General features: G+C 36.7%; 1 protein-coding gene across 1 annotated transcript in view; it reads right to left on the bottom strand.

Annotated features, from left to right (window-relative positions):
• CCDC171 (coiled-coil domain containing 171) overlaps nucleotides 1–13765 on the bottom strand; it is a gene marked incomplete at both ends in the record, with an annotated part of 88659 nt that extends 74894 nt beyond the window's left edge. The window contains 4 exons of the mRNA XM_009699986.1: nucleotides 3143–3289; nucleotides 8341–8522; nucleotides 11409–11583; nucleotides 13627–13765. Of these exons, the coding sequence (XP_009698288.1) occupies nucleotides 3143–3289; nucleotides 8341–8522; nucleotides 11409–11583; nucleotides 13627–13765 (643 nt within the window). The remainder of the gene's footprint in view (nucleotides 1–3142; nucleotides 3290–8340; nucleotides 8523–11408; nucleotides 11584–13626) is intronic.
• Between the last annotated feature and the right edge of the window lie 798 nt (nucleotides 13766–14563).

Raw genomic sequence — 14563 nt, 5'->3', positions numbered from 1 at the left:
AGGACATGAAAAGGTCAATATATTTACAGGCAGCAGAGCAGGAAAGGCAACATGAAAGCTAAGGGAATGGTCTTTAAATGGTAACTCAAACCCTCAGAAATACGGCAATATATTCAGTCTCAGAAATACAAAGGACTAAGTTATGGGACACTTTCCAGGCCTCATGAGAAAGACTTAAAAACTCTGAGAGACCTTGAGCTCCAGCTTACCAAGAGCTGGCAGCCTCAAACACATAAAACAAACAATAGAAAATCACTACATTTCTGTGAACAAGACAAAGAGTTTGAAATTTATGAACTAATAATGCTGTTTCTCATAGTAAAATCCACATTCCCCTTTCCTCTACTGTTCATCAAACAGCTTTCCCACACAGCTTTTTGGCAGCTTGACACATCACAAGAAACACTATTTTTATATACAAATTGCTTTATATTTCCTAAGAAATCATCTTTCCAGAGCAACGGAGCTAAAGGCTAAAATAAAATACACTGCTTCCAGGAAACTGATTATCATAAATAGTAGTATCTTGATGAGTTCAATATAAATACATAAAGAATTTGTTTGACTACTGAATCTTAGGCTAAAGAAGTAGAATGATAATAAGGTTTCCAATCTAAATTTTTCTGGTATAGTATGTGTTTCACTTCAGAAGGGCTCCATGTCCATGCAATGGTTCACCACATTGGTATCACCGCAAACTGGAAAGCTAGCAGGTTAAGACACTGTACCAACAGCTATCTTTCAATTGAAGAGTCCACAGAAACTTGCCATTATTCTTTCTCTTAATTTCTAATTCCAGAAACTAGGAATGTCCTTTTTTGGACCATGTTCAGAATAATGACTGGATGATAAATCCAGACTAATATTTAAAAAAACAAAAACAAAAAACCCACACACAAAAACAAACAAACAAAAAACCCCACAGTGCATAGGAACAGACTTTTTTCTCTTTCCTTTTTTTATAATACAGTCTATTAGATATAATTCTTCATAAGAGTGCCATCATACAAAAAGAAAAAGATTCTAAATTTATCATTTCCTTTCATCACTGAAACACAAATATTTTCCCATGGACTTCTCCCTTATGTCCAGCAGAGGGTAGTAAAGGAACAGTTTTGTGAACTCCAAAAAAAGTTCATTGCGTATCAAGAAGTAGTGTATTAACAAAAGATGGCAAAACTACCTTTTAATTAGAGTTATGCTACTCTTCACACAAATCACATTAAGAATTTCACTACCGTCATCAAGAACTTAAGTAAACATTTTCTAACCAAATGCCCATTAACACAAGATAGCCTGCATAGAAAATTAAGTAAAACATGTTTCCAAAACCAGAGCTATAGAGGTGAAGAGCAGCTTATCTGGTCTCTTTGGTTGAGGTCTTTCCACTCTGTATCAGCAGGAAGGACCATGTAGGTCCTTCAGACACTTCTAGGCCCTTTCAGACACTTAGACACAAGCAATTCACATGAGATGGTAAAGTGAGGTGTAAGCTGACTAAACCATATGCATTGCAGTCTAACTTAGACTTCTTTTTTTTTTAATTCACAGAGACTTATGCTAATTTACTTAAACTTTCGAATGCAAGAGGTTTCATCACATACTTTCCTTAAGCACTGTTTCAATAGCTATACTTACAACAAGTATCACAAGACTGATTTTTCTGTAGTCTGAGTATGTTGCATTCTCACAACTTTATTAGGAGATTCAGTAAGTCAAAAGAATTTAACAAAAATTAAGTTGTAATGAAAATATCTTAGCTGATTGTGGTTAATAGATAGCATTCCCTGATAAAACCATCTCCAGGGCATAGCATTTATACATTTTCAAGGAACCGAGTGCTTCCTTTTCAAATTTACAGATGATCAGTACACCCAATCAAAATATTTAGAAAGATAAATAAATTTGCTGCTTTGCTCCTCCTCCTTTCAACTCATGATTCCTGTTAATACATTAAGAGCCATGAAGTCACAAAAAAAGCCCTTGTTCAAGTACCTGAAAGCAAAAATCATTGTTTTCAGAAGGGCTACTGGAACTTCACAGTACAGAGCACTTTTGAACTGAGGGTAATTCTGCCTAGGCCAATATGTGCAGCTCACAATACCTGACAATAGATTTCCTGTAGATGTCTCTGAGGGCACAAAAGTCTACCTTGTTGGTCAATAAGTCAGTGTTTTTAGTTGATGAGATTTGATCTTCCCTGCAGGAATTTTCTTTTGTACTTCATCTTTAATGCAGGGCTTAACCTACCTAGCAATCAATGCTTTAAACACCTCTTTTGACTTTAGAGAGAAAAATAACAGAGAACAAACATAGCCGAAAACTGTATGTCACTCATTCCTTTAAGGGCTCCCAATATCCTGCAAGTGCTAATTCTTTAAAATCATTGCAGCAAATATTTAAAGACACCTTTGGTAGAAAACTTACATCAGGATAAAAAATCATCTAGTCAGTATGCTTTTTCTGCAGTGACAAATGTTCTACCAATAAAGTCTTGGTCCAGACTGTACATACAGATAACATATTTACTACAAAGTCTATCACCGGACAAGCAAAATGTTGAAACTTAGGATAGAACTAACAGCTCAGTAAGAGGAGCATCTTTACAAGATATTAAAGACTTGAGACTTCTCAGCAACGGGTGTCGCTCAACAGACAAGCAAACTAAAACTACCTGTAGCCTTTAAGTGTAGATAGGAAGAGGCTTCCATCACACCACTGTGATCTTCCAGTATGCTATTCTCTCTACCTAGCACAACATAGGGTGACTTTCTCGGCTCTAGTAGATTCTCCATCGCAAATTCACTAATTCTCAAAAACTGTTCTTAAGCCAAAAAGATAGGAAGATAGGCAAATCAAGAGGTTACTTTAGGAAATCTGTACATTTTCCGTAACTTAGCCTTATTTTCATGCTTATAAAAAAACCTCTTCCCATCTGCTGCTCTAATACCAGTCTCAAGTCAGGTACACAGCATAAGTGGCATTTGCCTGTCCAGCCTTTTCTGTGAAACAGATGTTCAACATTTTGTCAATCCAGCACATAAAATTCACAGTCTAACTGGGAGGTTCCATCTCTCAAAAATGAACTTGCTCAGAGTGTCAGTGCTTGTTGAGATTAATAGCAGTAGTCAAAAAGCCTTACTTCAAGTTCTTTTCTAAGTCGCCCCTCTCGTTCAGTGCTGTATTCAAGCTCATTGGCCTGGCGCCTCAACAGCTCAGTACAGCCATTGTGTTCCAGCTCCATGTCTTTCATTTTCTTGCGTATACTTTGCAGTGCATTATTCTGCTCCTAGAAAAAATAAACCATTAAGAGTTACTTTTACTAAGATAAAGTATTACAGTAAAGAGTTCAAAAGAGGAATACTTTGTGAATGGAGATTGCATTAGAACAGGTTACTAAAATCGAACACATTAGCATATGTCAACAGAACCATTTATCCAACAGCAGACACGCTCTTCATTCATTACCAGGTAAAATGTAGTGGTTCAAAAACCTTCTGCGGTGATACTAAAATCAGACCCAATTTCCCACAGGAAATCTTACTCTTTAAAGAGTACAAGGCTGCTCTTCCAATCTCTTCACATGCTCAGCTCAATGGCAGTGATGTAGAAGGGAACAGTTAAATGCATTTGATGAAATGATACACAGGGACAGAAGCTCTATTTTATTTTGGTTTTAATTGCCATAACTTGAAATCAAATCAGAGAGTTTTAGAAATAGTTACTCCCACAGACTAAATAATCTTCATTTCTGCTCTTCTGAGAAAGACTTTCTTCTGTCTAGAAACTTAATTAATTTTAGAAGTTATCTACATGAAGTTCTCAGTAGAATAAAATAGCTAAGCTGTTCCCCATTTCAATTTCTGCATTCAGAAGTTGAATCAAGTTACAGGTTGGGAGAATTACTAACACTACTGGACTAAGCAGCTCTGTGGAGTCACTGCAACAAAATCCACATTCACACCACACCCGGGTCGGACAAAGGCAGCCAAATAATGAACCCCCAGTAGTCTAATGCATACTTAAGCTAGAGATCCCAGAAGTCTCAAAAAGAATAGCTTCGGTCTAGTGGACAGGAATAAGCTTTTCCGTAACTAGTAAGAGAAACAAGCTACAAATCCAGTGATTTAGTCAGAGGACCTTTGGAGACCCAATTTGTTAAAATGACTTTCTGTGCAAAACACAGAAAGATTACAGTAAGTCCTCCTGTTCATTTACTCCTATTCAATATCGTGGCAAGAGACATTTTGTGAAAATAAACGAGTTGGTCTGCAAATTCTGCTAGTACTCTTACATCACATAATCTTGGTCCTAGAAATTACCAAACATAAGGCATCCGCAGAGCAGAGAGGAAGAGGCGGAGAAAATTAATTATTCACATAGAATGATTCTTCAGAAGATTGAAGTCTGACAGAATCATGTTTATACATGAAGATCAAAGAAATAAGAGTCTCTTCCAAAGTTTGGAAAATGAATTTTAGAAGTTGCTCCAGACCGAAGGTAGAAAGTTTTGGCCACTCAAACATGACAATAAGGGAATCACAACTCTTTTACAGTGCTAAGTGTTACCAATTAGTAACTGAAAAAGTTAAATTTATTTTCTCTCTTCTTTCACATTCAGGCACTATGGCATGATTTTTTGACATCCTCTGAAAAGATAACAAGGAGCATGCATGTGAAACACATGCGAACTGAAAAATGGGAACGTCAGTAAATCAAAATATTGCAAAAATATACCAGTATACCTGGACATGGACTGAATTTAAACTAATTATCTAACTTTGCCTGTAATATCAAGCCAATGCACAAGCTTCTTCCCAACAGCATGCTAAAAAAAAATTTTAACCATTGTTATAGAAATATACAACTACTCTCACTCTCTCCACATTGGAAAGATACAGAGGTATTTATCTCTTCAGGTATATCTTCCAGATACTAACAAAAGTGAGCTGGGAAAAGTACGCATGAAATAAGTAATACATAATTTGCTGGAAAGTACTACATCAAGACTTAAAAACATTTCATACTGGAAACGTAGTTAACATTAATCAGACTAAAATTGACATGAAGTATCAATCTTGTCATACAAGTCAACATGAGTTGTAGGATTTCAGAATCTTAAAGAAGTCTTTTCAGACTTGGTATGAAACTGTTTAAGATTATCCCAGCAGCCACCTGTACTTAGAAGGTTAAAAGAGAAACATACTTCACTATGAAAAAAAAAAAAAATGTATACCTGCATATCCTATACACACTTACTATATATATATTTCTGCTTCAAAAAAACGTGGGTGATTTTTTTTAAAAAGTGTGTACAAACAACATGATTTCACAAGTAGTCTAAGGAAAAACTGAGCGCTTCTGTGAAGGAGTATTATATTCTGACTAACCACAAGGTGATGCTATTGCACTTACTCTTGAACTCCAACATCTTTTATTATGAAGCAGACTGCACGCTAAGCGCACCTGACAGAGCACACTACAAACCCGCTAGGAAGCAGGGAGGATTACTTTCCCTCCCTATCTTAGAGACACATTTCAATAGGTTAAGCTGACTTCATTTCCATGCCGACCTCAGCATTTTCACAGCCAAATTCAGAACTACAGTTCATGAAGTGCACGTAGCTTTTCCAACTAGGATTTGCACACATGCTTAGAATCTCATTTCTATGTACATATTAAGACCAAAATTAAATCCACTTTATCTAGCTTTCACTTCATAACTCTGAATAACTATAGAAGTATTTAAAACAGGCCTGTGAATATACAACACAAAAGACTGGAACACCTTTGAAGTCATAATTTATAAACCTAGATCCTTCTGATATTTATCTGCCAAGTTCAAATCAATTCAAAACAATAACTAAGGCAGTCAAGTCCATATTTAACAGTTATTTAAGTATTTTTTTATTTGCTAGAAAAGTCCTTATTTAACATTTATGTATGTATTTTTAATTTGCTGGAATTTTGTAACTATACGTAAAACCTATAACTACGGTGATGGGCAGGGGAACAGCTACAAAAGCAAAGTGGAAAAATAGAATGTTTTTACTATTGAAAGCAGGTTAGGAGTTTACAGCCAGTAGTGAACCATGTTTACCTTAGGAGTGAACAATTTTCTAGCTTTACTACATTTACCAACCAAACACCTGCCTCTGCAGATCACCTTTACTTCTGAATATACACCCATTGACAGAGAACACAATGTCCCAAGCAATCCACTGCTCCCTTTGATCTGAGGCCAAACATCACTTGAGAAAGTGTACTTCTCCAACATTGCTCTTTTTATACACTATTAAACTCACCAAATGCGGCTTCTATAAAACACTGTACAGAACAGAAGACAGGTCCATTCCAAAAACTCCTCAACCTAACTCAGCCTACTGTTAGCCAGAACTCAGAGCCAAAGCTCCACTCTTAGCATCCTTTACCTAGCAATTTAAAAAAGAAAACTGTATCTAAAAATAAGTTTCTTCATAGCCTATACCTAATCCTACTTTTTAAGCATAGATTTTGAAGGAAAACTGAAATGTGTTTCTGTTGGTTTGAGAAGAACTTTAGGGTGACAGCTGGCAGTCAACTCGTATGTTTTTCTCTGAAACCTTCTCTTTCCTTGGCTTTTTTTTTTTTTACATGTGTGTATAAATATTCCTTTACAGTTCTCCTAACTTTTCCTTCAAAGCACTGTTCAGCACATCCACAAAAGTACTGGGGAGGGGAGAGAATTTCCTTTTCGTCCTTCATTCAGAGAAAATCCAGGTTCAGTGTGATCCTTCTCCACCATGAGGGCTCCTGGTCATTAAGATAAGAACACAGTGCACCTTCTTCTGCAGCCCATGCACAGCAACACTGCGTATCAATACATTACCTGATTTCTACTTCAGGTCTTATTATTGCACCTCTCTTTCCACATCTTGCCTTCAAACAGACAGCTGAAGAGTCAGTACACAGTACTTTTAGAATACACGTGATTATGGGCTTCTCTCTGCCCTGTTTTTTTAAGAGCTGCTCCTACAGGTGCCATATAGCACCATAAGGTAGTGCAGCATGTAAGTTTACTGTCAGATCTTGGCTATCAACCTGCCAGGTGAGGATTGTTTTGTGTCATTTGGGAAGACTGTCTGGCACTATCCCAGGCTTGGAGGTGATCGGGTGGGAACAAAGCAGGGCTAATTTCCTACTGCCTGAACAATGCCCAGACCAAGTGAGACAAGTCTGCCACATCTTAAAGGGAGCTATAAAAGAAGAATATTAAAAAAAAAGAATATTAAAAAAAAAAAAAACTCTTGCTGAACAAAAGAAAGTGAATCTCTTAGTAGCATAATCATGCATATGAGTAAATGGCTATCAGCCTTAACAGAGTCTCTGCACTATACTTCTTTAAAAGCATAAAGGATAACTATAGCTGAATGCATTTCCTCAGACGGCATTATTACATTCCTAAGATACAAAGTAATTCAACTGTCAAAAGATTAAAACTATTAAATTATGATTGTGTAATTGTTTGTGTCCCTGTAGACCAGGTAAAAGTTGGGTATGTCAACTCTGCACTTCCACATCGTAATACTACTAGATTTCTCTAAAACAATATTCAGTTTTTAATAGCTTGACTTTTTTTAAAAAGTGTAAAAAAAGTTTGCATTTTTATTATTTTTTACACATTTAACACTTAAGGGATTTATGCATACCAGTGCAACTCACTTTTGAAAATTGTTTTTTTCATTAAATACAATGAAATGAATTATCTGAAAAATAAAAACCCCAAATCTAAAACAGATTATAAGGCCATCTTTTAGTATTAAATGATTTTTTCCTAACCAAATAGCAGAATTTCCAATAATGGTCATTTTTCATATGTGGCATGGAGTACATAACTTACAATGCACAGCTGAAAATCCCATCATCCCTGTTTGAGTTCCCTGACAGTGTGTAGCCTCCATATAATACAAATTATTTTCATGTTCACAGGGTATTAAGATGTCAGACTGGGGAAGGTAAGAGGGAAACAGAGTCAGAAGCCAGGTGTTGGGTGTCCCTGATTTTACTAACCCAGCTTTGCACGACAGTGTAAATGGGTCTCACTATCACTGTGCACCAGTAACTTGGTTTAGGTGTTTACCATGAAAATCGGCCACAACACATTCCATCAAAGCAAGAAAGACAGTGACACAGTAAGTGTAACTTTATAAAGCTATATTATTCAGAAATACTCTCCAGTATCTAGCTATTTGGGAGATTTTTTTCCCCTAAATCAGAAAAACACCAACCCACCACACACTTTGCACCAAAAAAGTTCCAGCCATCATCTCATGCAACTTTTCAGCTCTTAGTACATCGTACCTGCAAAACACTTTCTAGTTTGGTTCTTTCCTTAAGAAGTAATTCATATTCACTGTTGCAAGTTCTGCGGATATCATCCTTCTCATTTGAAAGTCTTTGCTGTTGTTCTTTCCACTTCTGCTGAGCAATATAAAATGTTTTCTCACTCTCGGCCACTTTCTGCTGAAGTTTTTCATTCAATACTGTTGTTTACCAAAACAGAGAAAGAAGACAAGTAGCACTGCAAAGCATGTTCAGAAAAAAAATTTATAATGAACATCAGTTCTCCTGTGTATTGTGATACTCTGTGGAATATTGGAACATTAACACTTCCACCACCGAAGAGCACCACCTTCACTACAAACAATCAAACAAATTTTGTGTTCCTACAGCATCTTTAACACAAGGACACAGGAATGCTTTAGAGATTTTTATAAATTAAAACTCTTCTCCCCTTGGAAAATAACAAAAACTTGAGATAACTCTTTCAAGTTGAAGTCTTCATAGCATGGAAGGCTTAATTGCAGATTTCTACAACATTTGGCCAACTTATTTCCAAATGTCTATTTGATATAGATATTAGCCTGTATCAATTAATTTTAAGCTCAGTTTAAGTTGCACTAGAGATAGGCACCAGCCCCATGAAAGAGACTATAGGAAAACCCAAGGCAGGTTGGGCTAGCAAGCAAAGGCTTAGCTTTTCCGAGCAAATTTACTGCTGCTCAAGAGATTTAAATCTTCAGCCCAGCAAATGCCCTGAGATAGGGGAACACTGTATATACTCTTCTGCGAAAGCTTAAATGCCACAGAAACCTTCATTACCTATGCCCGTTTACTTAAGCAGCGTGACTAGGAACTTCACTTTATTTTACAAACTAGCTTTCAGCTGAAAGTACTTTTGAGCAGCTTTTCATTTTGCCGAATACAGCTAGTTACACTGGCATTTAAGTGATCGCTACCTTCTAACAGATTTTTATTTGAAATTCATCCTAGTTTTCTGAAATTTCTTCCCAGTCAGAGAAGGATAAAACAAACAGAAGAGGCATATTAAGACAACATAGAGAATCAGTGGACACAATGATGGGAAGGGACTGTCAGATGGCAGAAAAATCAAGCCTCACTGAGAACAGCAGGAAAACAATTTGGAGTAAATACCGAAGAGGACAAGCCACGAGGCCTTCGGTCCAAGGAGTTAAGTCAGGGTTATATCAAAGCACTAAATGAGGTGAGGAAGGCTCCAAGTGAACAAAGAAAACAAGCCAGAAGTTATAAACTGCAAAAGAACTGAGAAGCAACACCATGATGATTTGACTTTGGCACCTCTGACAGGAAAAAAACAACAACACAACAGTATGAGGAATTTCAACGATTGTAATTTACTGTCAGTTAACAAACTTCTAATTACTGATTCTGGTATTGAAAGGAACACACACACACTTACATTTAGGAAAACATCCCTTGCCTCTGCAAAACCTCTCCTACCCCTTTTGTTCTCCAGTCACCTCACCACAAGTTAGGCCAGTCGCTTCAGGGAGGTGACAGGCAGCACAGCAGACTGGGGTCAATGTGCTGTGGTTCCTCCAACAGCAACAGTCCCTTCTGAGTCCTGCCTGCATGGACAGTCACTAATTTGGCCCCAGCCCCTGTTCAGCCTGCTGCTCTGCTCCTGTCTCTTCTGCTTGTTTCTTTTTTAACTCCTTGTCTTTTTCTCTGCCTCTCTGTATTTACCATCCTTTCTGAGACATGTTGTGGCAGAGGGGCCACACAGTCTCTAGTGGGCAGTTTGGCGCACGGTGGTGGGTGGGTTTGCTTATTGTGGAGCTGGCCAGGACCAGCTCCCCGCAGACCCAGACCCCCTTCCTGCCACACAGGTTGCCCTGCAGACCCACGCCCACCACTAATACCTGCTAGCTGTGTTCAATACAGCAGCCAATGAGTTTTCTAAATCATAAAGTGAATCACAAAACGAGATTTACAGTACTTTAAAATACACACACACACTACTCACTTCCAAATTGGCAAGCAAACTAGCAGTAAAGTGAACATGCACAGAAAGAAATACAGCTTTCCTTCAAGTGAGAAACAAGCCGTTCAAGTCTTCAACTTGCAATCGCAGAGGAATTTCCAAAGGGTAAAAAAATGCCTTCTTCCAGTTTGCAATCCATAAGACTTATTATTTTTTGTGTGTGTGTGTTCTCCAAACTAATGAAAATTTCAGCTTTTTAATTATCCTAAAAACTCCTGGTACTTTAAGCACTTGCAAGTTTCCGAGTGTCCGTCCAAGAATAGAAGGATAAAATCTCCAAGAGGAATGCTCTAAACTCTTCATGGAACACCAAAGGTTCAAACTCACAAATGTATCTCCTGTACTAGACTGAAAAGGTATTATACTTACTTCGGAAATCAAAAATGCACATCACTTACTTGTAGGAATGAGAAATCTCTCTCTGTTGAGGAGGATCAAGAAAATCTGAGTTTCTGAATACGAAACCAGTAGGAAAAAAAATGTCTAGGTAAAAACTTGCCCTTTCACATACTACTGTCCTACATGTCCCATAAAAAGAGAAGGGTGATGGGAAGAAAAGAAACCAGACATGAGCAATGAAAAGCTTGAAACCTTTGAAAAGGTAAAAGAAAGAAGTAGTATGATAAGAACTTCTGGAAAAAAGTTGCTGGAAATAGTGCAAACAAATGAACAGGAATGGACTTTTTTTCTTTTCCTTTTTTTTCCCCCTGAAATTGAAAAGGAAGAACTGCTGGACATAGTGATAACCAGGACATGAAGACAGCCACCATGACTACAATTCTGTTCAAGGACAATAGTTAAAGAGGGAACAACAGAAGGTAAGGGGCAAGAGGAAAAACGGTTGATAAGATTAGCAGGTTAGTTTGAATTCACACGTGAGACAGCAAGAGATTTGTAAACTCATGAGTTTACAAAAGCAGATGGATAAGAGATAGGAAAGGTAAGAGAAATCCAAGAAAAACAGTAATAACTAGAAAATTTAATTAAGTTACTGCTGCTCACTTGTCCTCCTGACTTGGAACTGACTTAGCCTTTCTTCCATGTTTGCCTTTTTGAAACTTACCTTGCAGTTCCACAAGTTTGTTTTTTGCATCACTTAACTCCCCTTCTGCAGCATATGCTTTCAGACGAGCATCTTTTCTGGCAATTGCCAAATCATACTCCAGACTTTGTCGAACAGCCTCTCCTTTCTCAATTTCTGACCGTAATTTGACTATCTGGCTTTCATAACTGGACAGCTAGAAAATAAATTTGTTTCAGAAAACTGGCAACAATGCTGCTTTGAAAAAATGCAACATGTTACAGAAATACATCTACAAAATACTTTTAAAAGATATTTTGAATTGCATTTAGAGCTGCCTTCTTATTCCACTTGAATTTGAAATATAGTCTTGCAAACGCATATTTATGCAGATTTTAAGTACTTTTACTGGGTTTTATGCAAACTGTTCCTATTCCTAGATGAATTTCATGTACCTTAAACATACCCCTTCATTTTTCCAAAAGTACACTACCTTAAGAAAATAAAAGTTATAATACTGCCATCTTTCTGCCCCTCAAAGGAAAAACTGCAGCAACAGAAATATTATATTCCACAGGCAATTTTCTGGTAACTTTCTTTAAACTTAACACTCAGAAAAAGAGTCATGTTAGGATGCTAGACTATCAGACATCTAATAACTCACACATATGAACATAAAATTCAGCCCAATAATGTTCAGTAGTCAAACAGAATGCTTAGAGTATTAAATTTAACAGACAACAAACTAAGAATGGAAAATGCTTCCAAAAGTGATCTTCTCCAGATCAAGAAACATAGTCTAGTCATTGCTGCCAAAAACTGGGTCCAGAAAATCAAGTTCAAGCTATTTCAACACAAGACAGTGGAAAGTAAAATATGTATTTCTTCAGAACATCTACAAAGTAGCCTTTCCACTTCAGTAATATCACACTTAAGTAACCTGAGTGCTTCCATTACCTGTAACTATACAGTAAATGGATAGGGGGAAAAAAAACAAAAAACAGTCTCTCAAGCAGTTTACCTACTTAAAATGCAACCATACTTTGTGGTGCAAACCACAACAGAAAATGGTGCAGAAGATCCTTGTGCACCCCTAGCTTTCAAATTAAAAATGTAAGAGGTGGTTTGTTTGGGTTTTTTTTTTAAATCCAGGTAATTCCATGGATCCATTTTATAGAATCACCCCACAGTTGATGGAGCAATGGGAAAATAACTAATTAACTGCAGCACAAGAGCAAGTCATTGTGGGAGAAGCAGGAATCTCTTAATTTGGGTACACACCTGAATAATAAATAGATACGAAACAGCAAACTGGCTGGATTTAGCCCAAAAACGATAAATGAGCATCCACATCAACTGCCCTCAGCAAACTGCTAAGAGCAGAATTGTTACCTATGGTAGCGGTAATACTTCCGCACCAGCACGGTTTAAACCAGCGTATCAGCTGCCAGACTGGCATTAGCAAGTGTGGGAATTGTTTCTACTAGCAACAAACCTGAAGCTGATTACAACCAGTGCTGTACTCAGTTCCCACTTTTTCTTACGTATACTAGTGCGAAAGCTGATATTCAAGCTGAAGAAAAGATTAAGTATTTTCTCACTACTACTTCATTTCAATACTAGTTTGCTATGACAGCATCAGGGAAAAATCTTCGTAATGCGGGCAAATTATTTCCCTATGAATGAAGTTCTCAATGTTCATCAAGTATGAAGGTATTGATGAACACATGGCCACATTTGTACATTATATCTTGTTACAGTTACTGAAAAATGCAAAATAGCACAAGCTGAGACACTGCAAGACTGCTAAAGGATATCCCAGCTGGATTTGGTGTACAGACACACAAAAATACTGTACTAGGTTTATGAGTTGCAAACGATTTCTGCAGAATTAAAATGATACTTTAATACCCTGAAAAAAAACAAGAACTAAATTAGATCATTTTATGAGGGTAAATTTAAGCTGTGGCTTTTATTTATCTGTCATCAAGCAATCTTACCTAACAAACTACTGGTAGTGGCAGTGACTCCTTTCCCTGCAGAAAATGTGTACTCTACTTGGTGCAACTTCAACTATTAACAATGCCAGCAGAGGTGCTAACAGTTTCCTACGAACAGGTGTGAGAGGTCTGTGCAGTGCCACCTTCCTTGTTATTTTTCAGCTAATGACTATGCTTTTGATACACCATGCAACAGTATTATTTTAATGAAACAAGGTTACATTTCCTGCATGAGTAAAATAAAGCAAAAAAGTCCTTACTTCTTGATTGTGTTTAATGGTTAAATCCAATTTTTCTTTTTTAGCTTCACAGAGTTTCCTTCTCAGATCTTCAGCAGTGTCCAATTCTGATTCATTGCTATTTTGTAGTAACTGTGCCTCACACTTGCCATTGTGTAAGCTGCAAAATACAAATGTTTTCAAAAACCATGAGTAGCCCTTTTAAGTTTTAATGCTTCCTTATTTCAACGATCAGATTGTGAGCTCAAAATTCAAAACATTCATTTAAGTAAAATCACGCCACGCAGTTGTCATCATAGTATTGCTCTTCGAAAAAAGGTTTATATAGAATTGCTTATAGTGCAAGATATGAGAGTTGTAGCAGCAGGAACTTAAAACAGATATGCACTTTGGATCTCCTAAAGTTGATTTAAGCATAACATGTTTTTTATTATTTTTCATTATCTTTACTATTGAGTCAATACATTTTCAAGATGCTTAAAAACCACCATTCCAATCACTTAAATTAAAATGACTAGCAAGTTTTGTTTGTCTCCTGCAGTAAGGCTCATTTTTTAACATGGATTACCATCTCAAAACCACCTCTGTCATGAAACAAATACACATACATGGAACAAAAATCACTTTTCCACATTTTTTCTTCAAAGATGTATACATTTAAACCACACACAAGTAATTGATCACAAACTCAAAACAAATTAAAGGTCTAGTCCTCTAAAATACCCAGCAACTTCATTTCCACTATTTCTGTTAAAAGAAAAACTACTTGGCAGTTAGTAGGATGAACTGTTGAGCATCACAAGCAATATTAAAATAATCAAAACAAGTTTTTACATGTAGACTGTAAAATAAGTATAAATATAACATATTTAATTAAAATAAACTAGTTTAATAATCTTATGTGCAATTATTGTTAACTTCAAACTGGACAACTTTTAAATTATTTCAGGTGTTTAAA

This window comes from Cariama cristata, unplaced genomic scaffold (assembly GCF_000690535.1).
Source record: "Cariama cristata isolate BGI_N322 unplaced genomic scaffold, ASM69053v1 scaffold14565, whole genome shotgun sequence".
NCBI classification, from domain to species: Eukaryota; Metazoa; Chordata; class Aves; order Cariamiformes; family Cariamidae; genus Cariama; species Cariama cristata.
Note: the sequence above shows the minus strand (reverse complement) of the source record. Positions and strands in the feature narration are given on the sequence as shown.